The sequence below is a fragment of the Hemitrygon akajei genome, chromosome 7 (genome assembly GCF_048418815.1).
Source record: "Hemitrygon akajei chromosome 7, sHemAka1.3, whole genome shotgun sequence".
NCBI lineage: Eukaryota > Metazoa > Chordata > Chondrichthyes > Myliobatiformes > Dasyatidae > Hemitrygon > Hemitrygon akajei.
The window spans coordinates 140,336,987-140,363,565 of NC_133130.1; the positions used below are offsets into that span (position 1 = coordinate 140,336,987).

A 26,579-nucleotide genomic window follows, 5' to 3' on the forward strand; every position below is an offset into this window, starting at 1 on the left:
ACCATTGGAGGCATCTACTTGAGATGCTGGCTGACAAAGATGATATCTATTATCAGGGATCCCCAACATCCAAGCCTTGCCCTCTTTTCACTGCTACTGCAGGACATACTGATGCCTGAAGTCTTACCACCAGGTTCAGGAACTGCTACTTTCCATGGTAGTGTAGTGGTTGGCGTAACATTTTACAGCGGTTCAATTCTCCACTGCCTGTAAGAAGTTTGTACGTTCTCCCCATGTGTGTGGGTTTCCTCCGGATGCTTTGGTTTGCTCCCACTCTTCAAAGATGTACAGGTTAGGGTTAGTAAGTTCTGTGCATGCTATGTTGGCAGCAGAAGCATGGCGAAATTTGTGGGCTTCCCCAGCACATTTTCAAACTGTGTTGGTTATTGACACAAACTACACATTTCACTGTATACTTTGATGTACATGTGTCAAATAAAGCTAATCTTTAAAAAAATATACTTATAGCCATCAGGTTCAGGAACCGACCTGTACAACCCTAATTCCCGCTCAGCAATGGAGCTTTATGGACCCACCTTTTCAATTACCGTAGACTTGCTTCTAATGGTGTTTTTTCATTAACATCTTCCTTTTGCAATCTTTTTCTCCACAGTATTGAATAATTTACATTTTGTGTGTTGTCTCTATATAGTTAGAGCTTTATCATCAATGCTCAGGACAGTGAAATTGCAGTGCTTCTCCATTCAGTGCAAAGCAGCATACTGGAAATTCAATGACTGAAAACACAGTGACTAAATCTAAGATAACATCTAAGTTATTTAGAATGCCATCTAAGTTACAACCAAATTAAAACAAACCTGTGACGTTGCTGCAAGCTTTTTGTTGTGCCTGTACATCACCGTACTTTTGCATTTGTCAATGAACTCACTTTGCACCTTTGAAGGGTTGGCTCAAACCTCTGCCTTCACCCCCCCCCCCCCCCCACCCCAACCAGTTCCCATCCATCTCTTAAAATGTCACCCTGAGAGGAGCTTCTCATTTATGAGTCTGTTCCAACTGATGCTAGACTGTCCTGCTAACTCCTGTGTGCCAGACGGGTCCTACAGATTCATGTCCAGGTAGATCAAGTACCCAAAATGTTGGCCTACCACAGCAAGGAGCACTTGACCTGCTGTTCCTCTGTCTGTGTAAGAGACATACCGGTAGATGTCTACAGGCAAGGTGGCAAATAATTGAACGATACAAAAGTGTTGGCTTCATTTAGGAGGTGCAGAAAGGATAACCTAGGTAATCACGGGTCAGTGAGTTTAACTGCATGGAAATGGAGGTTGTTGGAATAAGTTCTAATGGACAGAATTAATCTGCACTCGGAAAGGCAGATTAATCAGTGATAGCAATGGCCTATATGACCAATTAAAGAGTTGTATGTTACAGATGACAGAGAAATCGGTTGTGGTGTTGGTAGTGAATATTATTACGGTACAGAATGTTGTAGGTTGGTAAGAAGATCTATGCCCTGGCAAATGGAATTTAATTCTGCTAAGTGTGAGGTGATGAATTTAGGAAGACCTATAAGGCTAGTACATGCATAATGAATGGTAGGGCTCGAGAGATCACTAGTGTACAAGTCCAAGCATCCCTCATGGTTGTACCAGGTAAGTAAACTAGTTAAGAAGAATACTTGGCCTCGTTTGCTAAGATACAGATTTTATGAGGAGAGAGGTTATGATCAAACAATGTAAAATATTTGGCCACAGCTGGAATAGTATTTACATTCTGGTGTAGACATTATTAGGATATGATTGTACTGGAAAGGATCCAGGGGAGATTCAATGGAATATTTCCATGGAGGGTGCTTTTCAGAGATTGGAGAGGCTGGATTTGTTTTTCTTGGACTAGAGGAAGCAATCTGAGAAATAGAAATTTATTAGGGGTTTGTATTGCGCAGACAGACTGAAGCTTTTCCCCATAGTAGAGGTATCTTAAACTAAAGAGTAGAAATTTTGGTAAAGGATTCAAAGGGGATCTGCCTGGATTGGAGTCATAAAGAACTACAGGATAGAAGCAGGCCATTCAGCCTATCTAGATCATGCCAAGCTATTAATCTGCTTAGTCCCGTCGAGATGCACCTGGAACATAGCCCTCCATGCCCCTCCTATCCATGTGCCTGTACACATTTCTCTTAAATGTTAAAATCAAATCTGCAACACCACTTCCGTTGGCAGCTCGTTCCATGCTCCTATCGCCTTTGAATAAAGAAGTCCCCCTCCCCCATGTTCCCCTTAAACATTTCACCATTCACCCTTAACCCATGACCCCTATTTGTGATCTCATCCAACTTCAGTAGAAAAAAACCTGCTTGCATTTACCCTATCTGTACCCCTCATAATTTTGTATACTTCTATCAAATCTCCCCTCACTCTCCTACACTCTAGGAAATAAAGTACGAACCTATTCAGACTTTCTGTATAACTCAGGTCCTGGCAATATCCTTGTAAATTTTCTTAGCACTCTCTACATTCTTTGAATCTTATTGACATCTTTCCTGTAGGTAGGTGAGCAAAACTGAACACAATACTCCCAAATTAGGCTTCACCAGCATCTTGTACAACTTCAACTCCTCAGTGCCCTACCACACACTATGTAAGACCTACCCTGATTTGCCCTCCCAAGGTGCAACGCCTCACAGCTGCCTGTATTAAATTCCATCTACCATTTTTTAGCCCATTTCACTAGCTTGTCCAGATCCTACTGCAAGCTTTGATAGTCTTCCTCTCCGTCCACTACACTCCCAACCTCGGTGTCATACACAAATTTGCTGATCTAGTTCACTACATAATCAACCAGATTGCTGATATAGATGACAAACAACAACAGACTCAGCAGGTATGATGTGTGGAAGGGCCTGTTCCTGTGTTCCTACATTTCTATGTAACATATTACCTTTACTCCCAAGAAAATTGTTTACCATCTGAACTTAGAAATATATCGACGTTGCTTCATCCTAAAAAATCTTATCACAGCAAAATTCACCAGAACTGTAGCAGTTAAAGAAGGCAGCTCACCACCAGTAACTTGAGGGCATTTAGAGATGAGCATTGTCTGGATCCCAAAAAAAATTAAATCTTTGTTCTAGATTGCTTCTAATCACTTTGAGTTCTTTATTTTGTGATATTGGCCTTAATTTGTTTCTTGATTGGACATGGCATCAAAGGTTACGGGGAGAAGGCCAGGAGCTGGGGTTGAGGAGGAGATTTGAAAAAAGAAGGATCAGCCATGATTGAATGGCAGAGCAGGCTTGACAAGCCAGATGGCCTAATTCTGCTCCTATGTCTTATGTTCTTAATTTCTTTTTGACAAGGCTTTAGATATTTAATAGCTTTCATTACAAAGAGAAATGTTGGACCATGTTGGAAGGAATTCTTCCTACTGTACTGTGAGGTAACAATGTTCCAGCTTGTTACTGGAGATGCGGCTTGTTTTGTGTATAATGATGAAATCATTCCAGTGCTATGAGACTTGAGGCTGTTGGGATTTTCCTTAAATACTGTGAGCCTTGTAGCGTTAATGTGACTCGGACACCGCAGTATATTAAACACACACGTTTATTCACCAGACTTTCATTTTACAAAACCCGCGTTCTGTCGTCATACGCACTCTGACCTACGAATACTCACATAATACATTACATCCCCCTTCTCAAGTTTTTTTTTTACAATACTGTGAATTACCAAAACAATGCCTCTAGGTATGACTTTCTAACATTACAACAGCCATGACATAAACTAAAAAAAAATCTTAACTTCTTATACTGTATTCTACATTGTAGCTTACAATACAAACAGCAGTGTATTTTCTTTTACTAACATAGACTAATAAACCTTTTATTTCACACCTTGGAACTTATAACATGTGATTTTGTCTCAATCTGTGTGAGACTGTAGGTAGATTTAGTCTCTGTATCTAGCTGGAAGTTTGACTTGTCTCCCAGACCTTGTGCGATAGAACTGTGACTGTGCTTGTCCTTCAGAGTCAGTCTCTCGAGTAACCTCTGTGTCTGCATTTCCACCTCGGTCTGTCTGCGCTGAACTTTCACCGTCATTGCGTCGTGGGGTTTTGTCACGCCCCTCACTCTTGGTGTCGTTTGTTTCCATGTCTGTATCCGTGGAAATGTTCTGTGTATCTGTACGTGGAAACACCCTCTCACCTGTCTTCAGCAGATGCTTCCTGTTCCTCCTGTAGACTCTTCCATCTGGCGTGCAAACTACCGTAGATTCCGGATTTTAAGCCGCTACTTTTTTCCCACATTTTGAACAGCTTTGAACTTTGCGGCCTTTAAAACGGAGCGGCTAATACATGATTTTTTTTTCATGCCGCCGAAAACATTTTGCCTCGTAACAGTAGACCAATAAAATTGATGAGTAGTTCACAGAGGTCCAATGAAATTGTACGATAAATCAAGCGCACTTTCACAATTAAATTATTGTAAATCAGTCATTTGTACTCACCCTCATCAACATGGAAAACACTCGAAGAAAAGCATTGTGCTGCCTTTATGGCAGTTATTTAGTTTATAATATTTTCGCTTAGTAATTCATTTTCTAGTTAAAGTTAGAAGAGTTTTAACTATATTTGTTTTCTGTACTACATCGCGGGATGCTATGACGTCACACCCGGTTTCGCCGCGTCTTGTGGGATACCAGTTTGCGATAAACGGGAAGGAGGGGGCATTAGACCCGAGCGAAACGCTGCTTTTAAATGCCGTTTGCGATAAAACGGGACGGCGGGGGGGAGCGGCGGAGCGAAAACGCTGCTTTTAAGTTAAAGGCGATCAATAACTTTTCCTGGTAGGCTGCAGTATATATTTTTTACCAGTCGTTAGGAGATATTGGAATGTTGTTCAGTAAAGAAGTATACGCAACGTATATTTAAAAGTAGCCGCGTTACGGGCACGGTTCGAAAAAAAGCATTTGCAATATATATTTGTTTGTTACCATATGGATTTAATTAAAAGTTAAAAAATCCTCACGTGTAATATCTTTCTGTGTAAATATCTCATATTACAATGTGGGACACCTGCGGCCGAAAATCCGGTGCGGCCTAAAATCCGGTGCGGCCTTTACAAGTAAAAAATTGATTTTATTTCTAAAATTAGAGCCAGCGGCTTTTAATCAGGTGCGCTCTGTAGTCCGGAATCTACGGTATGAAGGATCTTGGTTGCTGATGCCTGTTCACAACCACAACTAGCTGCCAAATGTCTCCTCTCTGTATTCTGACATTTTCACCTATATGCAGATCTGGTAACTGTCTTGTATGTCTGTCATAGTAGCTCTTTTGCTTTATTTGCTTGTACTTTAGCTTGTCATGTACTTGAGCATTACTTTCAGGAGTCAGTAGAGTTGTGGATATTGGCAGCTTGGACTTCAGACGGTCCCATCAACAGCTGTGCAGGAGCGAACCCCACACCCTCAATCGGTGTGTTGCGGTATTCAAGCAGAGCAATGTACGGGTCACTGTTGCTGCTTTGTGCCTTCTTGAGCATGCTCTTCACAGTGTTTACGGTTCTCTCTGCTTGTCCATTAGACTGAGCGTGCCCAGGACTGGAAGTAACATGTTGAAATTCCCAGCTTTCTGAAAACTCTCTAAACTCACCACTGGCATATTGTGGACCATTGTCACTGACGACAATATCTGGAATACCATGTCTTGCAAATGTCGACTTCATTGCGGTAATGACACCTTGACTGGAGGTGTCACTTAACTTGGTGATCTCCGGATATTTTGAATAGTAGTCCACACAAAGCAGATATTCTGCACCATTGTAGCGAAAGAGATCTGTGCCAAGCTTCTCCCATGGTCTTCCTGGTAGTGGATGGGGAAGCAAAGGCTCTCTTGGATTGCTGTTTTTATTTTCATTACAAACAGCACACTGAGACACAATGTCCTCTATCTGAGTTGACATACCTGGCCAATAGAGAATGTCCCTTGCTCTTTCTTTACATTTCACTATCCCCAGGTGTGACTCATGAATTCTGTTGAGCATTTCCTGTCTCATTTGATTTGGTACGATGAGTTTTGCCACTTTGAACATTAGTCCTGATGCATAGCTAATTTCCTCTTTAAATGTCCAGTATTTCTGTATTTATTTTGGAACATCTTTTCTTTCTGTTGGCCATCCATTCATTGTAATGTCTCTTAGCGTTTGCATTTCAGGATCTTCTGCAGTCGCTTTCCTGAACATGTTCAACTTCTCCTCAGAAATAGGTAGCTGAGGTGTAACCCAGTTGACCTCCAGCTCTCTTCCTTTTGCTCTTTGAGGTAAGCATGGCTCAAAGCATCAGCGATGTGCAGTTCTTTTCCTGGCTTATAGGTGACTGTGAGAGTACCTCTGTAGCCTGAGAAGCATCCTTTGCAGCCTCATAGGAGCTTGATGAAGTGGCTTTTTGAAGATGCTCTCAAGTGGTTTGTGATCACTCTCAACCTGGATTTCTTTGCCATATACATACTGGTGGAACTTCTCACACCCATAAACTATGGCAAGTAATTCCTTCTCGATTTGAGCATATCAGCGTCGACAGTCTGTAAGTGCTCGTGATCCATACGCCACAGGCCTCCCATCCTGCAGTATAACAGCTCTTATTCCTTCCGAACTGGCATCCACAGACATTGTCACCAGTTTATTGACATCATAAAACTTGAGTGCTGGTGCATTGTTAACCAACTGCTTCAATGTGTCAAAACTTTTCTTTTGTTCATCTTCCCAATGCCATTCAGTGTTGCTCTCTAGTAGCTTTCGAAGTGGAGCACTGACCTCCAATAAGTTGGGAATGAACTTGGCAAGATACTGTATCAAAAGTCCTTGCTTGTCTTCAGGTGGTGGTAGCTGTACCACAGCCCTGACCTTTTCATGATCTGGTTTTAGCCCATCAGCGCTGAGTACGTGACCTATGTATTTGATCTCTGTAGTTCTGATCCTACATTTACTTTTGTTCGGTTTTAGGCTGTACTCACGTGCTCTCTCCAGAAGCTTCCTCAATCTCTATCATGCTCCTCAATGGTGTCACCCCATATCAGCAAATGATACTGACCACTCCATCCAGGCCTTCAATCATTTGTGCCACTGACCTCTGGAATACCTCTGATGCAGAAGAAATCCCAAAGGGTAGACGCAGGAAACGATATCTCCCTATGGGCGTGTTGAACGTGCGTAATTTGGAACTTTCCTCATCCAGCTTGATCTGCCAGAAACCTTGATTTGCATCCAATACTGAAAAGTGTTTTGCATTAGGCATGCGAGAGACAACCTCTTCAACCGTGAGCTGCGGATAGTGCTCTCTTTTGATGGCTCGGTTGAGATCTTGTGGATCCATGCAAATCCTAATCTTTTTCTCTGTGACCACTGTCACCATACTATTAACCTAGTCAGTTGGTTCTATTTCTCTTGTTATGACTCCCATCTGTTCCATTCTGTGTAGCTCCTCCACTACTCGATCCCTGAGAGCTACTGGAACTTTCCTTAGAGCATGCACGACTGTTGCAACAGTTGGATCAATCTGGATATGGTGTTTCCCTGGTAAACATCCTAGTCCAGAAAACAAGTCAGCAAAGTCTTTGAGAAAGTCATTTTCTTTCTCAACACCATAGATTCGCTTCACCAGGCCCAGTTTTATGCATGTTGCTCTGCCTAGTATTGCCAAAACATGCTGTTGCACAATCTCACACTCTAACTTGTGTTTTTGTCCTTTATACACACAGGTGAGTGTTTTCTTTCCCAATGATGCTGTCTTGTGGCCAAAATATCCAACAAGCTTGCAGGTGGATTTTCCAAGTTTTCCTCTGATGTCCAGTGAGTTGAACATTTCTGCTGACATTACATTGCACTTCGCCCCAGTGTCAAGCTTAAATATCACATTCCTCCTGTTTATTGTCAGATCTTGAGTCCATTCATCTTCAACATCCATCTCTGCATTATCAATGTTCTTGATGCATACCTCCTGTTCCACTTCACTTGTTCCAATGAACATGTCACTGTTGCACTCACTCTGTTCCACAGCATGCATTTTCCTTGCTTGCTCCTGCGATTTGCACATCTTTGCAAAGTGATTTTTCTTTCTGCATAATTTGCATGTCTTACCAAAGGCTGGACATTTTCTGTCTCCATGTTTATAACCACATCCGTTGCAGTTAACTTCCTTTTGATTATCCTGTGGAGCTGGCTTTGTCCTACTCTTGTCAGTTTTCACAGCTTTTATTTTGTATACTTCAGTCTCTTCATTAAGCATTTTAACCTGACTCAATGTGATCTCGCTAGCACGGCACATATCAATCGCTTTTTCCAATATAAGCTCTGCTTCTCTCAACAGCCTGCCTCTCACATGATCATCTCGTATGCCGCATACAATCCTGTCACGTATTAAAGAATCATGCAGTTGTCCGAACTCTCAGTTTTTTGCCTTGTTCTTCAAATCTGTTACGTAGGCGTCTATGGTCCCCGTCGGTCCTTGAGCCCTCGTAAAAAATATGTGTCGAATGTACGGTAGGTTTTTTCTCGATTCGCAGTGATCTTGAAACTTTTTCTTCAACATTTCAATTTTATCTCGCTCACCCTCTTGGAAGACAAACATGTTGCAAACCTTTATTGCCTCTGCTCCTGCCACATGCAGAAACGTAGCACATTGCACTTTCTCCGTCTTGTCATCTACACCACGGGCGGTGCGAAACAGCTCAAACTGCTGGAGCCATACCTTCCAATTCTCAGCAATATTACCTCATAGGCTTAAACTCGACGGTGGCTGTAACTGTGACATCTTTTTACGTGTCTTCTCTTCCTTTCCTTTTCTTCTGACACCATATTGTGTTAATGTGACTCGGACACCGCAGTATATTAAACACACACGTTTATTCACCAGAATTCCATTTTACAAAAACCCCGTTCAGACATCATACGCACTCTGACCTACGAATACTCACATAATACATTACAAGCCTCAAAGTATTCTATAGTTATTTAGACTTGAGTTATGCTGTCTTCTCTTGTCTCACACCTTTATTTTTCTCTTGCAGGTGGTTGAGAATGCCATTGCTCATGAATGTGAGGATCGAAAGGATTTAAAACTTTGCTTAACAAAAGCTGCCATTGAGGTATCAAGTGAATATTTTGATTTCAGACATCGGAACAGTTTTAGCCCTAGAGGGAGATTGACATTGGGACCAGTTAATTTAAACCGTATAAAATGCTGGTGTTTATTTCAGTCACTGCTACCTTTGAACTAAGCTAGTGAAAATCGTTCAGATATTGAACCAAAACCACTGTTCTCAGGATGAGACCATCCATGCATGAGTCATCATGGCCCCACACAAATGGTCTACCATTACTGATGCCACTGCTGTATTGTCAGATATCAGATAATTGAAGACTGGCATAAATATGAATTCGGTGTCGTGACCCCTAAATGCTTGATTTTTTTTTCAGTCTGAGCTGCTGACCATGTTGCCTATTATGTGAGTGCCAGCTCTTTTGAAGAGCTGGTTGATTTGTCCCACTCTCTTGCACTTCCCTGTAGCTTTATAAGTTTTTGGTTTCAAATATATTTTCAGTTGTCCTCTTCCCAGTAAGTGAAACGCCTTTATTCTAACTTTTTAATTTGGGTGCTTTTAGATGAGATAATTAAATAACTTCCAGTTCACTTGTTTTGCCAATGCCTGGCCAGTTAGATGCTTAAAACATTTGGTACTCCTCTGCCCCACCTTAAAGACAGGTGAAGAGAACAAAGGTGTGGAGTTCTTCTAAAGGAACTGTCTCCTTTGTAACCAATTTGTAAAGTTCCCTAATGAGGGGGGGGATTCACCATTGAATTAATAACGGCAATTATTTCAATAGTTGAATCTAATAATGGAAAATAAACCAGAGTGGATAAGAAACAGAAGACTTCAAATGCTGGAATCTAAAGTGGTTCTCAACTCAAAACCTCGACTGTCCATTTTCCTCTACAGATGCCGCTTGACCCACTCTGTTCCTCCAGCATCATAGTTATTGCTCCAGTTAAGAAGGACAAATGTGACCATAAAATGTTTTGTGATGATGGAGGAAGCTAAGATCAGGCTAGCAGATGATGATAATGGATGATGATGCAACTGTAGGTTGGCATGTGCATTAAATTAGCATAATAGATTGGATTATATTTCTTTTTTCTCTCAGCCCAATTAATATCATTATACTTATTTTGTTGGGCAAGTTATCTAAAGTTCATATTTACATTTGTTCGTTTATGTTTAAAATACATGGTACTACTGCTGCAAAAAGCTGGTTTTCATTACATCTATACCTTGTGTATGTGTGCCTATGGCAATAAACTTGAGCTTATTCAACAACAATGTAGAACAATAATGAAATTTAAAACTCTTAAGAATGCAAGAAAAATACATTCCAGTAAAAGAAAAGGGTGAATTAAACACTACTACAATTCAAAGGATGGAGAAAGGTAACAGTTTCTTCCCCCAAGCTATCAGACTCCTCAATACCCGAAGCCTGGACTGACACCTTGCCCTACTGTCCTGTTTATTATTTATTGTAATGCCTGCACTGTTTTTTGTGCACTTTATGCAGTCCAGTGTAGCTCTCTCTCTCTGTTTTTTTATTACGTAGTTCAGTCTAATTTTTTTTGTACTGTGTCATGTAACACCATGGTCCTGAAAAACATTGTCTCATTTTTACTATGCACTGTACCAGCAGTTATGGTCAAAATGACAATAAAAGTTGACTTGACTTAACTTAAATGAATAAGGGTAATTAAAATACACGGAGGAAGGAGTATACGATGAGAGAATAGAGTGGAATTAAAGGAAAATCAAACACAGCTTGCAAGGCAGAGTTTCAAAATTACCAAGGAACACAAAAAGGAAACACAATAAAGACCTCATAACAGAAAAGGCATGTTTAGGTAAAATAGCAATAAGGGAACAGAGCAAGTGGAACACTGTAAACAACTAAGACCTTGTATTTTAATTTCTGTAAATGACCTTTTTGACAACATCAGTCAGGAACGATAGTAAGGTTAGACCTAACAGTTTGCAGTGGAACTGGGTGAAAGTAGACAGTGATTGAGGTCTTCTAAGTGTTCCTTCCGGTGAGCACTGGCCACCTCTCTACCTTTGATAAATTCACACCTGTTCAGCATGAAGGCTTTGGGCTTTAGATAGCTTTGATGCTGAAGAGCCATGATTTTTGACACATTTCGAGGTGATAGAGTCATTGAACACTGCAGCACAAAAACAGGCTCATTTGGCCCATTTAGTCTGTGCCAAACTGTTATTCTGCTTAGTCCCATTGACCTACACCCTCCATACCCCTCCCATACTTGTACATTCAAACCTCTTAAATATTGCAGTCAAATCTTGCATCCACCACTTCTACTGGCAGCTCATTCCACACTCACACCATACAGTTCCCCCTCAGGTCACCTTTAAGTAGTTCTTTCACCATTAACCCCATATCTCTACTTTCACTGGCAGCTTGTTCCACACTTTCACCACCCTCTGAGTGAAGAAGATCACCTTTACATTGCCCTTAAACATTCATCTTTCACCCTTAACCCATGACCTCTTGTTATTGTCTCACCCAACGTCAGTGGACAAAGCTCTCTTGCATTTACTTTATCAATACTCTCGGTATTTTGTACATCTTTATCAAATATCTTCTCATTCTCTTACACTCCAGGGAATGAAGTTCTAACCAATTCAGATTTTCCCTATAAGTCAGGTCCTCAACTCACAGCAAAATCCTCATGAATTTTCTCTGTATCCTTTCAATCTTGTATCTTTCCTGTAGGTAGATGGCTAGAACTGGACACAATATTCCAAATTTGGCTTTACCAATATCTTGTACAACTTCAGCATAACATCCCAACTCCTGTACTCAGTACTTTGAGTTATGAAGGCCAAAGTGCCGAAAGCTCTTTTTACAACCCTATCTACTGGTGATGCCCCTTTCAAGCAATTATGGATCTGCATTCCGAATCCCTTTGTTCTACCTCGCTCCTTAGTGCTCTGTCATTCACTCTTTAAGTCCTACCCTGGTTTAGTCTCCTAAATTGCAACACCTCACACTTGTCTGCATTAAGTTCGTCTGACATTTTTTAAGCCCATTTTTCCAGCTGGTTCAGATCCCACTGCCAGTTTTGATCACCTATGTTGCTGGCCATTACTCCCCAATCTTGGTGTCGTCCACAAATTTGCGGATCTAGTTTACCACACCGTCATCTAAATTACAGTATTGGTATAGATGACAAGCAACAATGGACCTGGCACTGATCCCTGCATAACACCACTAGTCATTGGTCTCCAGTCAGAGAGGCTACCACTTTTTTGGCTTATCCCGCTAAGCCAATGTTGAATCCAATTTACTACTTCATCCTGAAAACCAAGTGACTGAAACATCATGTTCTTTATTTTTCTGATGGACCTCATTCTTCTGGTGCCTCCAGAGCAGTTTACGCCTGAATGGTGAAACTTCCAGTCCAATAATACCTTTGTGGTAAATTAGCTCATCAAACCAGTCTGGTTATTTTTGAATAGACGGTGCAGTTTAGATCCTGTGGGCTCTCTAGTTTCTTTTCATTGGAGCCATCAAGTCTCTGTCTTTGCAGAATACATACAAGAACATGAAATGTGACCAGGAGTAGGCCACTCTCCTATCAAGTTTACCCACACCATTCAGTATATCAGCTAATTCACCCCAAGCTTCAGCTCCTCTGTGCCAGATCCCTATTGCCCCCAATCCCCTGCTTTTACAAACAAAATATCTCTTATAAGCTAACCTCTACAACTCTTTGGGGCAGAGAATCCCAGAGATTCTCTGCTGTCTGCGAGAATAATTGATTATGTACCTCAGTTTTGAATGACTGACTCCTTGAAATTGTATCCCCTCATTCGAGATTCTTCCACTAATGAAAACATCATGGCATGTAGATTTTCATGTCCTGCATGGATCTTCAGTATTTCAATATGACCAAACTGCTGAGCTGACGTTGATAGGAATCCTTTCATCCAAGGATTTGCTTAGAAGCCTTGTGCAGAGTTCTTAAGACCTTAAACATTCAGAGAAGAAATGATGCAAGAAAATTACTGCAGTTTTTGGACTGGTGTTGGTTGCGATTATGAAGATGATTAGACAGTCTTTAGTCCAACATTGGTACCTTTTACAGCATGGAGGGTGCAGGCCCCCTTCTGATCACCCTCTGATCTTTCCCACAATAATGATACGCTGGTACCTGGTTTGGGAATGCTGTACTCACTGGAGAAAGTGCTGTTTACAATGACCAGCACTCCATGTATTTTGCCAGGAGGAGATCTCTATTGGAGTTGGCTTTTCTTTCTCACCAGTGAATTGTGCCTTTGCAGACCCCGGCACTGAGGTCACCTGGAAAATCATTTGTTTCAACTCAGACATTCATGTTGAGTACCTGGTGCACAATTTGCATGTTGTTTCTGCTGAGTGCTCACCTCACCTTCTTGGCCATATCTGCTAAGAAAGGGGCCTATTTGCTAAGGACCACAGAGTACAGGTTATGTTGTGGTGGTCAGTTATCCTTGGGAGTGAGGAGGGAGTGGTTGTTGCCAAAATCACTGAGATGCTAAATTGGCTTATTCACAACTGTAAAGTTCATTCCAAAGTCAGTCTTCCTCTTCCAACCTCCCCTGCAGAAGATGCATTCATTTGAGTCTCAAACCAGTCAGCAGCCACAGTGTCAGAGCATCCGAGATCCCAGGCATTGAAAGCAGGGTGGTGTTCATATCTGTTCATGAAGCTGCTGGTGTTCCAGATCTTTGGTTTCATAGTGGAGATTACTGGGAGGGGTTATTTGTTGAACACCAGCTATTGAGCTAGGTAGATTAAGGTCTTTAGTGTCATTCTAAATGTTTCCTTCTTCATTTTGAATATTCTTAAGTGATCTAAAGAAAAGACTTGATGTTCTCCTGTGACAGATCTGGGAGAAGTATGGTTAGTTTCTCCAGTGTAGAGGAGAGACCACTTTGCTAACTCCAAATGCAGTATACTGGATTGGAAGAACTCAGATGAAAGACTGGGTTCCTGGATGGTGGGAAGGGAAGAGGTCAAGTGTTTATTTCCACAAATGCATGGGATATTGTCATAAGGGGAGCAGTAAATGGGGACCAGACAGTGGACTAGGAAGTTGCAAAGGAAATGGTTACTTCAAAATACTGAAGCAGAGGAAATGCATGTCTGAAGGTGGAATTTTGTTGGGAGCTGGGAGGATTTACACAGGATAATCTGTAGCACTCAGAGGTTGGTGGGCTTGGAAGTAAGGCTTGATTGCAGGGGGATGGGCCAGAAGTCCTGGTTCAGGAAAAAGAAACACATTTCAGAGGCACCTCCCAATAGCTTCCACATCCATACTTCCATTGTGCATTGAGTAATTTTGAGATTGAATCCACATTCATAGCTTTTAAGAACCCCATTTACTATTTTCACCTATTATAAACATTAAAACCAGCTGTACTAAAGTCTCTAACATGAGGATTTGCTCTGAAGCATTGCTATAGATATTTAGTTACAGTTTTTATGGCCACCTAAGCATGGGAACCAAGCCGATATTTATCTACGTTTTGTTATGTTTATTTTCCCATGGTCCATCTCCCCTTTGGGTCATTGTATTGAAATATTTAACTCCGACATACATATCAAAACTAACATCTGGTTGGTCAGTTACATCCAGTTAACATCCAGTTAAAATGGCTGAACAAGTTTAATTGTTCCCTCTCTTTAGTTAAGAAAATCTTTTTGTAAAGGCTGAGAATAATTGGTTGGGTGTTATCGACTTTTCTTAAAGCAGGGCTGTTGATTTTAACATTCCACTTTGAATAACACATGAATAGATGTCTTGGTTTATAAATATTTTTTAGAATTGGGTACTTCCACATAAGAAAATCAAGATGCCATAAGTTTTCCTTTTTAATTCTTTAACATTGCATAAAATTAATTTTAGTTTGGCACCATTTTCAAAAAAAATAAATCTCATCTAAAAGTACTGTTCTCCGGAAACACTTCATGGGGCCACAACGTAGTTTAGTTTCCATGATTTACCACTATAGTATATTCTTCATTGGGCAGTTTCAGTGGGGGGGGGGGGGGGGCGAGGAAACAAAAGTATCGTTCTTTATTAGGCCACAGAGTTCTACAACATAGAAATGGGCCCTGAAGCCCATCAAGGCCGTGCTGATCATCGAACACCCATCGAGGTCAATAAATTATGTTCCAGTGGACATCCTGACAAGTAAGAGTCAAATGGAATTAACTTTCCTGCAGTAGGAAAATGCACCTGTTCTATCCAGTAAGTCTTTGAAGCCTTGCCGCCTGCCACCCCAACTGCACAACAGAGCGGTTTGATCCTTTTCTGATACCTGCAGATTGCCATGTTTACACAACCATCGAAACTTCAATTAAGGGATTTGGTTTCTAGATTTATTTGTAAGGATCTTGTTCTTTTGCCACAGGAAGCTGTGTTTACTTTAGCACCATGCTTACATAGAAATAGAAACAAGAAATATAGAAATTAGGAGTAGATCATTTGACTTGATGGTTCTTCAGGATGATTTTGGCCCATCATCTCAATTCAGTATCCCATTCCAGCGTTCTCAAAATTCAAAATAAAGTTACATGGTATGTATACCATATACAACCTTGAGATTCTTTTTCCTGTAGGCACCCACAGGAAAGAAAATGGAAAAGAATCAATGAAGAAGCCACACATAACAAAGACCGATAAACATCCAGTGTGCAAATAATAAAACAGGTAAACAAATAGTACTAAAAAGCATGAGCTGCAGACTCCTCAAAAGGTGAATCTACGGGCCAAGGAGTCGTCGCTGAGGCAACTGAAGGCAATCCAGAAGCTTGATGGCTACAGGGCAACAATTGTTCCTGAACTTGGTGATGTGGGACACAAGTCTCCTGTGTCTCATGTCTGATGGTAATAGAAGAGAGGGAGACAGGTCAAAGGCCGACAGGGTGGGCTCAGGTGGGGAATCTGGGCTCCCCAGATTAGTGGGGCTGAATACTGATTCATTTTTTGCTCTGGGACAATGCTTTAAGGTGTTCTACCTGCATTCCCGAAAGCGAAGTTCACCGAACACTTCAGGAGATCGTAAAATTAGTAGATCATTTCAAGGTTTAAGGTATATTATCAAAGTTTGTATGCAATATACAACTCTGAGATTTATCTTCTGCAGGCAGCCATGAAACAAAGAAAACCATGGAAGCCAATCAAAGAAAAGCTTCAACTCCCTCCCATGTACAAAAAAACAAATTGTGCAAACGGCAGCAAGAACATCAAACCCCCCCACGCACAAGCAAATCATGCAAACAGCAACAAGAACATCCCCCACGCTCAACAAAACAAATCATGCAAACAGCAATAAGAACATCAAATCCCCCCCCCATGCAAAAAATCAAAATTGTGCAAATGGCAACAAGAGCATCAACCCTACCACAACATTTTTTTAAAAATCGCACAGATATTGAATACTATACTCTCATACATTTCTTGGACACTATTTACCACTGATTAGTTCTTGAAATGCTGTTCATCAGGAATCTCATTAAGTTAAACAGTTTGAAATAATACAAGATGGAAAAGCAAAAAAAAATGCATTTAGAAGTATTCTGGAATCAAATTACATACTAGGAAAAGATGGAAATCAAGCATATTTAAAGTTTCAGTTAAGGAGAAATGGCAGATAGACCAATGGCTGTGATGTGATGGTGGCTGACTGAGATAGTGGTTCAGGCTTGTTAGTGTCTAGTGAAGGCTTATTAATTACAGATAATTTATCTGGTTCACCTTTAATCTCCAACACCTAATGCTGTTGTTAGAGCAACTTTCCATACAACTGCACATCAAAGTATAAATGTCACCATTTACTATCTTGAGATTCATTTTCTTTCAAGAAAATAAAAACCAATTTATGAAAAACTATACATGGACAAAGACTAACAAACAGCAAAGGTACAAAAGAAGACATACTGCGTAAATTAAAATAATAAATGAATAATATGGAGACAGTGAGTTGTAGTGTCATTGAAAGTGAGTTTGTAGCTTGTGAAATTAGTTCAGAGTTGAGATGACTAAAGTTATCCATGCAGGTTCAAGAACCTGATGGCTGTAGGGTAATAGTGTTTCTGAATCTGATGGTGTGGAACATTAAGCTCCTGTTCCTCCTGCCCTATGGTAGGAGCAAGAAGAGAGTATGGTCTGGATGGTGGGGGCTTGATGATGAATGTTGCCTTCTTGTAGCCGCTTGGATTGGGTTGTATTCTCCACTTTCTGCACATTTTTCCATTCCTGGGCATTGGTGCTTCTATACCAGGCTATGATGCAACCAGTCAGGATATGCTCCATTGTATATCTATATAAGTTTTTCGAAGTTTTAGATGACATGCGTGCCTTCTTTGTGATGGCAATTATATGCTGGTCCCAGGACAAATCCTCTGATATAATAATGCCAAGGAATTTGAAGTTCTTGCCCTTCTCCACCTCCAATTCCTGAATGAGGACTGGCTCTTGGACCTCGAGCTTCTTCCTTCTGTGGCCAATCATAAGCTCTTTGGTTCTGCTATCGTTAAGTGAGAGGTTATTGATGTGATACCATTCAATGAGATTTGCAATCTCTTGTATATCGGTTCATCACCACCTTTGAATCTCGCCAACAACAGCAGAACTTTAATATTGTATTAGAGTTGTACTTAGCCATGGAATCATTGGTATACTGTAAATTGAGTAAAGCAGGAGGCTAAGCGCACAGCCCTGTAGTGCACCTGTGCTGATTGTGGGGGGGGATGAACATCTATTGTTTTTCCACATGGTGTGGAGGAACCCATTGCTACCAGCTGTTGTCCCTGTATTTCCATGGTTTGAACTTGTGTACCAAGGTCCCCCTGTTCTTCAGTATTTCCCAGAATCCTACCATTAATGGTATATGTCCTAGTTTCATTGATACTCACAAATACATCACCTCACTCATATCTGAATTAAAATTCATCAGCCCATTTCAGCAACACATCAACATCATCCCATAGTCTAAGATGACCTATTAACAATAACTCTGAGTTTACATGATATCTGCAAACATATTGAGTATGCTCCTACATCCACATCCAAATCATTCATATTTTTTTTAATTAGTTTTTTAATGCATTTTCTACATCGCTACAGATAGAAAAAAAAACCCCAAATCAAAATGAAGAACATTAATACAGTGCAAAAATAAACATACAATAATAATATAATACAAAGAAAGATAATTGAGAAAGCACCCAAATTGAAGACATGTAAAATTAGTATCCTCCCCAAGCCCCGCAACAAAAAAAAACTCCAGACCAACCACAACACAATATAGAGAATATAAATCAGGACAATCAAACCCCCAAAACTGTAAATACACTTAGCAACAGAAGATATTAATGCCTACTACCAAAAAAAAGGAGCTGAAAGCAAGGGACCGAAAAAAAAACCTTAGTTAAGAGGAAGGTTATGAAAATACTCAATAAAAGGTCCCCATACCTTATGGAACTTTATATCCGAATTAAGAACTGAATAATGAATTTTTTCAAGGTCTAAGCAGGATATAATATCATTAAGCCATTGAGCATGCGTGGGCGGGGCAACATCTCTCCATCTAAGGAGGATTAAACGTCTAGCCAGGAGAGCAGCAAAAGATAATATTCAACACTTAGTCGAACTCAAACGTAAATCTGTCTCACCATATATATTAAAAGTATATCTACTGTCATGACTTCGGAAACAACCAGTATATTCATCCATAGCAAGCTGTGAAGAGTTACTGGTTTTGGTGTTGAATAATACCAGCCAGGACACTGGGTGTAACTGTCATAGAACTCTTCAAAATAGAGCTGCTCTATCTTCATTGTTCAGAATGGAAAAGGGAACTTCGGTCACTATCACTAGGAGAAAAAATGCACGTCAAACTAATCAGATTTAAAGCTGACAAGTCACTTGGACCCGAAGGTTGGTATTCTAGGAAGATAAAAGGAATGGCGGAAGAAAATGTGGTTGCAATGTTTAGGATCTTTCTAAATTCCTTAGATTGCTAAAAGGAATTAGCAGATTGGAAAACTGAGTGCTTCTATACAGGGCAGGAGAGAGAGAGACTAGAAAACAGACGTAACCTAACATCTGTTGAAAAAATGCTAGAATCCTTTATTAAGGAGCGAGGAACAGAATGTTTGGAAAATTATATTACAATTAAGTGGAGTCAGTGTGGTTTCATGAAAGCAAAATTGTATGAGATCAGCTTTTCTTAATTATAAGGTCCATATTTGGTTAGCTAACCAGTAGAGAAAAAAATAATTTTCTTTAGAGTCATCAAATTTGCTACAAGAGTAGAGTATGAATCACAGTTAGATCAGGGTTTCTATAATTACATTTGTGTGGATGACACCATGTATGGGTCAAATAAACACAGCAGATAAGGCTAATTTGAATCTAATTTAGAAACTTACACATTTTTCACAGAAGCCGGAAGGCTTTATTTGGTTGGAAATTAAATATTTTTTAAATACTCTTCTGCAATTTGTTGCACTGCTGTTTCCTACTCAGCCTTGTCCACAGCAATTCCTGCCAGGCGCAGGTCAGTGGGACTAGGCAGAAAAATGGTTTGGCATAGCCATGAAGGGCCATAAGGCTTGTTTCTGTGTTGTATTGTTCTATGGTTCTTTGAAGAGTTGATCTGGGATGTTCCTTAAATCCCTGTGGATGTAGATATCTGGTTCTTTTACATGAATGACTTGGCTGCATGGAGCTTCATCAAAGTAATTGTCTAAATAGCACCAGTATACATTGAATTTGTAATGTTTTCACTCCTCCAGTGATAATGTACATTGTGCTTGATTAATTTTTATCAGTTATTGGAGAACTGAAATAATTTATCAAAGTTATTTCCACAGTATCAGCCATGGGTACTTTAGTAAGCAGCATCGTTTTAAGAGGTTTTAAAAATCTATCGATACTCAAAGTTGGCAGATTTTGGACTGCATTCTCGGGTCATGAGTACAGTTTCCCTGTAAGGAAGCGGAAGTGCAAGAAGGCAAGTCAGTCTACAGTTATGATTGAAACACATTTAATAAATATTTAATTTCCAACCAAGTAAAGCCTTTTAGTTTCAGTGAAAATTGTGGAAGTTTCTGAATTAGATTCAAATTAGCTGCTGTGTTTATTTGATCTATTCATGGTGTCATCCATACAAATGTAATTATAGAAACCCTGGTCAAACTATTCTGCTGGTAAATGTACAGTCTCTGGAAAATGAAACTGAAGACCACAGAGCCAGATTGCAGTACCAAAGGGACATCGGGGACTGTTGTGTACTTTGCTTCACAGAACCCTGGCTCACCATTGCCATTTGAGACCAGTGCTACAGCTGGATGGCTTCACCATTTCTCCACAAAGACAGGACATCTCAGTCTTTTAAAGCTAAAGCTTTAAAAGCTTAGTGATTAACTCATTGTGATGCACAGGCATGTCAGTTCTCTCACAATTCTGCTAACCCAACCTAGAGCATCTAGTGATCAAGTGTCGTCCATTTTATCTTCAGAGGAAGTTTTCCGCCATCATACTGGTAGCAGTGTACATTTCACCCCAGACCAATGACAGGCAGGCTCTGGAGAAGCTGAGCACTGATCAGCAGTCACGAAGCAGCACACTTGGATGCCTTCCCTTTCATTGCTGGGGATTTCAAGGAGTCTTGACCACTGTAATACCACCATCAAGAATGCTTACCGTGCCATCCCTCGCCCACACTTTTGGTCCGATCACCTGGCTGTATTTCTTCTCCTGTTGTATAGGCAGAAACTAAACCAGTGGACCAAGAAGGGTGAGGGAGGTGGAGGAGTGCTTAGAGCACTGCTTTGGGCTGGTGGACTGGACAATATTCAGGATTCATCTTCAAATCTGAATAAGTATGCCACAATTGTCAACAACTTCATCAAGACTGTGGATAGGTGTGCCTTCGAGAACATAGTGGACATACCCAAACCAAAAGCCATGGATGAATGAGGAAATTCGTAGTCTGTTGAGGACTAGATCTGTGGATTTCAAGACCAATGATTCAAAACTATACAAGAAGTCTAAGTACGACCTATGGAAGGCTATTTTAAGACTGATTAAAGCAAGTCCGATTGAAGTTAGAGATGGAATTGGATGCACGTCAGCTCTGGCAGGGTTTGCAGGCCATTATTCCCTAAAAGGCAAAACCTAACATCATAAATGGCTATGATGCTTTATTGCTAGATGAATTCAATGTCTTTAATGCACGTTTTGAAAGGGAGAATAAAACTACACTTGTGCGAATCCCTGCAGCATCTGGTGACACTGTGATCTCTGTTTTGGAACATCTTTCAAGAGGGTGAAACCTCGCAAAGCATCAGGTCTTGATGGTGTATCTAGTAGAGCACTGAAAATGTGCCAGTCAACTGGAGAGAGTGTTCAAGGACATCTTCAGTCTCTCACTGCTGCAGTTGATGGTTTCCACCTGTTTGAAAAGGACGACAATCACACCAGTGCCCAAGAAGAACAGGGTGACTTGCCTCAACGACTATCATCCAGTTACACTCACATCTACTGTGGTGAAGTGTTTTGAGAGGTTGGTCATGGCCAGAATCAGCTCCTGCCTAAGCAAGGACCTGGACCCACTGCAATTTGCTTTTCACCACAATAGGCCTACAGCGGATGCAGTGTCACTGGCTCTCCACTAAGCCTTGTATCACCTGGACAACAGCCACTTCTGCTGTTTGTTGATTACAGCTCAGTGGAGCTGTACCCTTAGTACTAATAAACAAGCTCCAAAACCTGGGCCTCTGTACCTCCAAATGGATCCTTGTCTTCCTCACTGGGAGACCCACAGTCAGTGCGGATTGGAAATAACATCTTCTCACTGACAGTCAACACTGGTGCACCTTAAGGTCTGTTGGGAGGCCTATAGTACAATACCAACAGTACAATTGTTCCTTTTTTATGTCTAAGCTCTATCCATACCACTGGTCTTAAAGAGCCTTCAAAGGCATTCTCCATCTTTACTGACAGTCTCCTTGGTCAATGGTGCACTGTCCCCTCCTCTTTCATATTCATGTCCTCAATTTTATATTCTGGAATGTTGAGCTCCCCATTTTCATCCATGTTTCAGTGAATGTAAGTATGTCATTTTCCTGTCCGCTGATAAACACTCCGAGTTCTTTTGCCTTGTCAGTCAGGTTCTTTGCATTAAAATATTTGCAATTTAAATTTCTAAGCCAGCTACGTGCCATATCAAGTACGCTGCCGACTAGATCAACCTAGTTTACCTCTATGGCAACATAAAAGAAGCTGCAGATGCTGGGAATCTATAGTAACACAGAAAATTCTGGAGGAACATCTTGGTTAAGACAGCATCTACTGATGAAAATGGACAGTTAACATTTTGGGTCAGAATTCTTCATCTGGTTTTACTCTAGTTCAGTATTTGAAGGAACCTTGTCCTTAATGTTCATCTAATTTGTGTCCCAAGCCCTACTAAATTTGCTTAACTATTTCCTGTGGAATCTCCAGGAATTAAAGATGAACTTCCAGGCTTCTACTGTGAGCATTCCAGGAATAAGACCTTTCTCTCAAAGGACTATTTGACAAGCAGTCCTGCACAGTTAGTGACAAGAGCTCATCAATTCCAATTGGCCTTGGGTAGAGAGAAGATGAGCCTATGGCAAATAAATAGGTGCAGTGCAGTTGAGCTGTGAGCACTAATGATGAAACATACAGGAATAGCCCCAAACAGATTTGTCAACCTGAATTGCCCTGTTTAAAATTCCAAGGTTCTCAGCATCTAGTTCAGTGTTTAAGGCAGATATAGGAAGACAAGACAGCAGCATCACATTTGTTGAACATTGGGGTACTGACACTAGTAAATACAAATATTGATATAGACCTAATGGGTGAACATCTATGAATTAATGGAGGAAAGGTTATTTTCAGTTTGTATTTGGCCATCTTGAAGTTGGAACCACTGTTATTTTTTGGTCTTGTTTTCTCCCCCTCTACCCCTCTCCCCTCTCCCCTCATCTATCTGAAACTGTAGGATTCCAAGGAGTTACTGAATAAGCATCTGTATGACACTGTAAACTTGTACAATTTAAACTGCTATGAAGTTAAGAAACGACAAAGGATTTTGATGGACCTTACGCAAACCTTGAAGACCATAAAGAAGGAGACACAGTTTGATGAAGAGGAGCGCAATGATCTTCAGGTAGTTTTCTTTGAAAACCATTGTTCATCATTGTCCTTCTGCAATTTTAAAAAAAAAGTGTAATGAAACCTCTGTTCATGTTCTGGTTTGATGCATTCTTTGTTGAATATCTCAGTTCAGAGCACAAGGACAACCCTAAGTTTCTAACTTGCCTGTTACTTTAATTCTCTTTTCCACTTCCACCTGGGCTTTGATTTCCTATATTATTCCAGCAAAGCTCAATGTAAGTTTGAGCAAAAGTGCTCAATATCTCATTTTTCACTTAGGTAGCTTACAGTATGAACTTTGAATTTTCCTGTTCAAGATAGCCCATACCACTGGTGTCCTTATCCAATATACACTCAATGGTCCAGCTAGTTTTACCTGTTCACATATCCCATCCACTCTCCCCTCCTTTTCTCCCCATTTGATATCATCTGCTCCCTATCTGGTTTCACCTATTGCCCACCAACCTCTGTCCTGCCCCTCCATCATACTGTTATACACAGGCAATCTTACTTCTTCCTTCTCAGTTCTGATCAAGGTTCTTAAACTGAAGCAGTATTTTACATCTTTTTCCACTACCGATGCTGCCTGATGTGCAGAGTTCTTCCAGCGATTTGTTTTTTGTTCCAGCTTCCAACATTTGCCATCTTTTACCTTCAGCACTGTTCTTCTGCCTGAGCACTTACAGCTCTGGAGACTCAAAATCACAGACTTACAGCTTTAGAGGTTTTGTGTCAGGACCAACCAGTTCTGATGTGAGGCCGTCTGTGACTCAATTTTTCTCTTCCCACTAATGCAAGTCAATCTTCTAAAGAATTCCAGTATTTCAGATTTATAACAACTGCTATATTCTACATCTCATAATAAGTGCTTAAGATTTGGGGGCCCATACCAAATAACTTCAACTGTCTGAGGTGAAAGAGGCGCTGTTGTGCCTTTTTCAACATGCAGCCAGTATATACAGACCATGTGATATCCTCAGTGATATTTATGCCGAGGAACTTAAAGCTGTTCACCCTCTCAACCCCAGATCCATTGATGTCAATAGGGGCTAGCTTGTCACCATTCCTCCTGTAGTCCACAACCAATCCTTTCAGCTTCCCAAGCACCTTCTCCCTAGTAACAGCAATTGCACTGACTTCTGCTCCCAACACTCAGACTTCTGGCATACTGCTGGTGTCTTCCACAGTGAAGTCAGATGCAAAATACTTACTTAGTTCATCCACCATTTCCTTGTCCCCCTTACTACCTCTCCAGCATCATTTTCCAGCAGTCCGATACTGTACTCTTGACCATCTTTTACTTTTTATATATCTGAAAAAAAGGTTTTGCTATCCTCTTCGTATTTCATCTTTTTCCTCCTAAAGGCATTTTAGTTGCCTTCTGTTAGGTTTTAAACACTTCCAAATCTCTAACTTCCCACTAATTTTTGCTCTATTATATGCCTTAATGTTTGCTTTTATGATGTTTTTCATTTGCCTTGTCAGCCATAGTTGTGTCATCCTCTCTTTAGAATACTACTTCTTCTTTGGGATGTATCTATTTCAAATTTCAAATTCCAAATTTCTCCCAGAAGCTCCAGCCATTGCTTTTCTAGTGCCATCCCTGCTTTTGTCCTCTTCCAATCAACTTTGGCCAGCTCCTCTCCCATGCCTCTATAATTCTGTTTATTCCACTGTAATAGTGGTACATCTGACTTTAGTTTCTCCCTCTCACATTGCAGGGTGAAGTCTATGGTATTATAATTACTGTCTTCTAAGGGTACCTTTACCTTAAGCTCCCTAATCAAATCCAGTTCAGTACATATCACATCTTAATAACCTTTCCCCTCATCTACCTTCAGATCTTTCAGCTCCTCTGCAGACTGTGGCAGAGCATTCCACAGATCCACTACTCTTACCTCTGTTCTGAAAGGTTACCCCTCAATTTTGAGGTTGTACCCTCTAGTTCTGGATATCCCCATCATAGGAAACATCCTCTCCGCATCCATCCTATCTAGTCCTTTCAACATTCAGTAGGTTTCAAAGAGATTCCCCCACATTCTTCTAAGTTCCAGTAAGTATGGGTCCATAGCTGCCAAGTGCTGCTCATGTGTTAACCCCTTCATTCTCAGATTCATCCTCGTGAACCTCCTCTGGATTCTCTCCAATGTCGACACATCCTTTCTGAGATATGGGGCCCAAAACTGTTGACAGTACTCTCAAGTGCAGCCTGGCTAGTGAATTATAAAGCCTCAGCATTATCTCCTTGCATTTATATTCCACTCCCCTTGAAACAAATAGTCTGTGGCTTGGTTTCTGTAACTCTTACTGCAAAACTATCTAACTTTCTTGTTGCAGAATATCTATGACCTGGTCCCCAGTATGGATTTTCTCAGAAGAGTTATCCTCGCCTGCGTTCCAATGATTGTCTCCAGTTGCTCTTTATTTTCTTCTTTATTTGTAGACAATCCGTCAGATTGAGAATAAAATAGAGAAGATGGATACTAAAATCCATGTTGCGAAACAGATTTATCAGATGTACCAGGGCATCCTGGAGTGCTTGCACAGGGTGAGTGAGGGAATGTGATCTTAATATTGACTTCAGTTTTTATACAGTTGCAATTATATTAAACATTGCAAGGATCTTGTACCTGGCTTTCAGGTAGTTTACAAAAATTGCTGTTATTCTGTCCAAACACACATGGCCCTGTCTTGAAAGTGTATTAGCCCGGCTGACTGGAATTATAGAACTTGCACATTACATTGGAAAATAGTGGTATATTATTTGTTGGTGTGGATCTGTCATTGTATAATTTTGATATACTGTACTGCTGGACAGATTTTGTCACTGTATAATATTGGGGTACATTATTACCAGAATCAGGTTCAATATCACTTGCCATATCTTATGTTTCTGTCATGAAATGTGTTGTTTTCCAGCAGCAATACATTGTGTATTGCCCTGGTTAAGATTTTTACTGCTATGCTGTTGGCATTTCATTTTAGCAGTTCTGTAAGAGCAGTCTGTTCTACTTTTACTATATTTGGGTTTGAGCTAAAAGATAAGGAATGTTGTTTCAGCCATTCAGGTTGGTGGAATTGGGAGAAGGTTCTAGAGAACGCTGGGCAGAGACGTTTTTGTGATGGGCTCTGGTGTGTGTTGAGATCTTTTTGGCGGAAGCTGGGAGAAGACAGGAAAGATGGCTGAGGATGCCATCTCTAGTGCACAAGGTGCTTTGTGCAGAAGAATGGCTTCAAGAAGAAAGGACCAATATTCCTGTGGGGGAGCCTGTTTGTTCCAGATGGATTTTGAGTGACGTTCGGAAGGTGGTATGTGTTATCATG

The 26,579-nt window shown here is 40.7% G+C and overlaps 1 protein-coding gene across 1 annotated transcript in view; it reads left to right on the top strand.

Annotated features, from left to right (window-relative positions):
• Nucleotides 1-26,579, top strand: part of LOC140730066 (coiled-coil domain-containing protein 183-like) — an 86,106-nt gene that overhangs the window by 12,668 nt on the left and 46,859 nt on the right. The window contains exons 3-5 of the mRNA XM_073050205.1: nt 9,025-9,102; nt 23,101-23,268; nt 25,699-25,803. Coding sequence (XP_072906306.1) covers nt 9,025-9,102; nt 23,101-23,268; nt 25,699-25,803 — 351 coding nt within the window. The remainder of the gene's footprint in view (nt 1-9,024; nt 9,103-23,100; nt 23,269-25,698; nt 25,804-26,579) is intronic.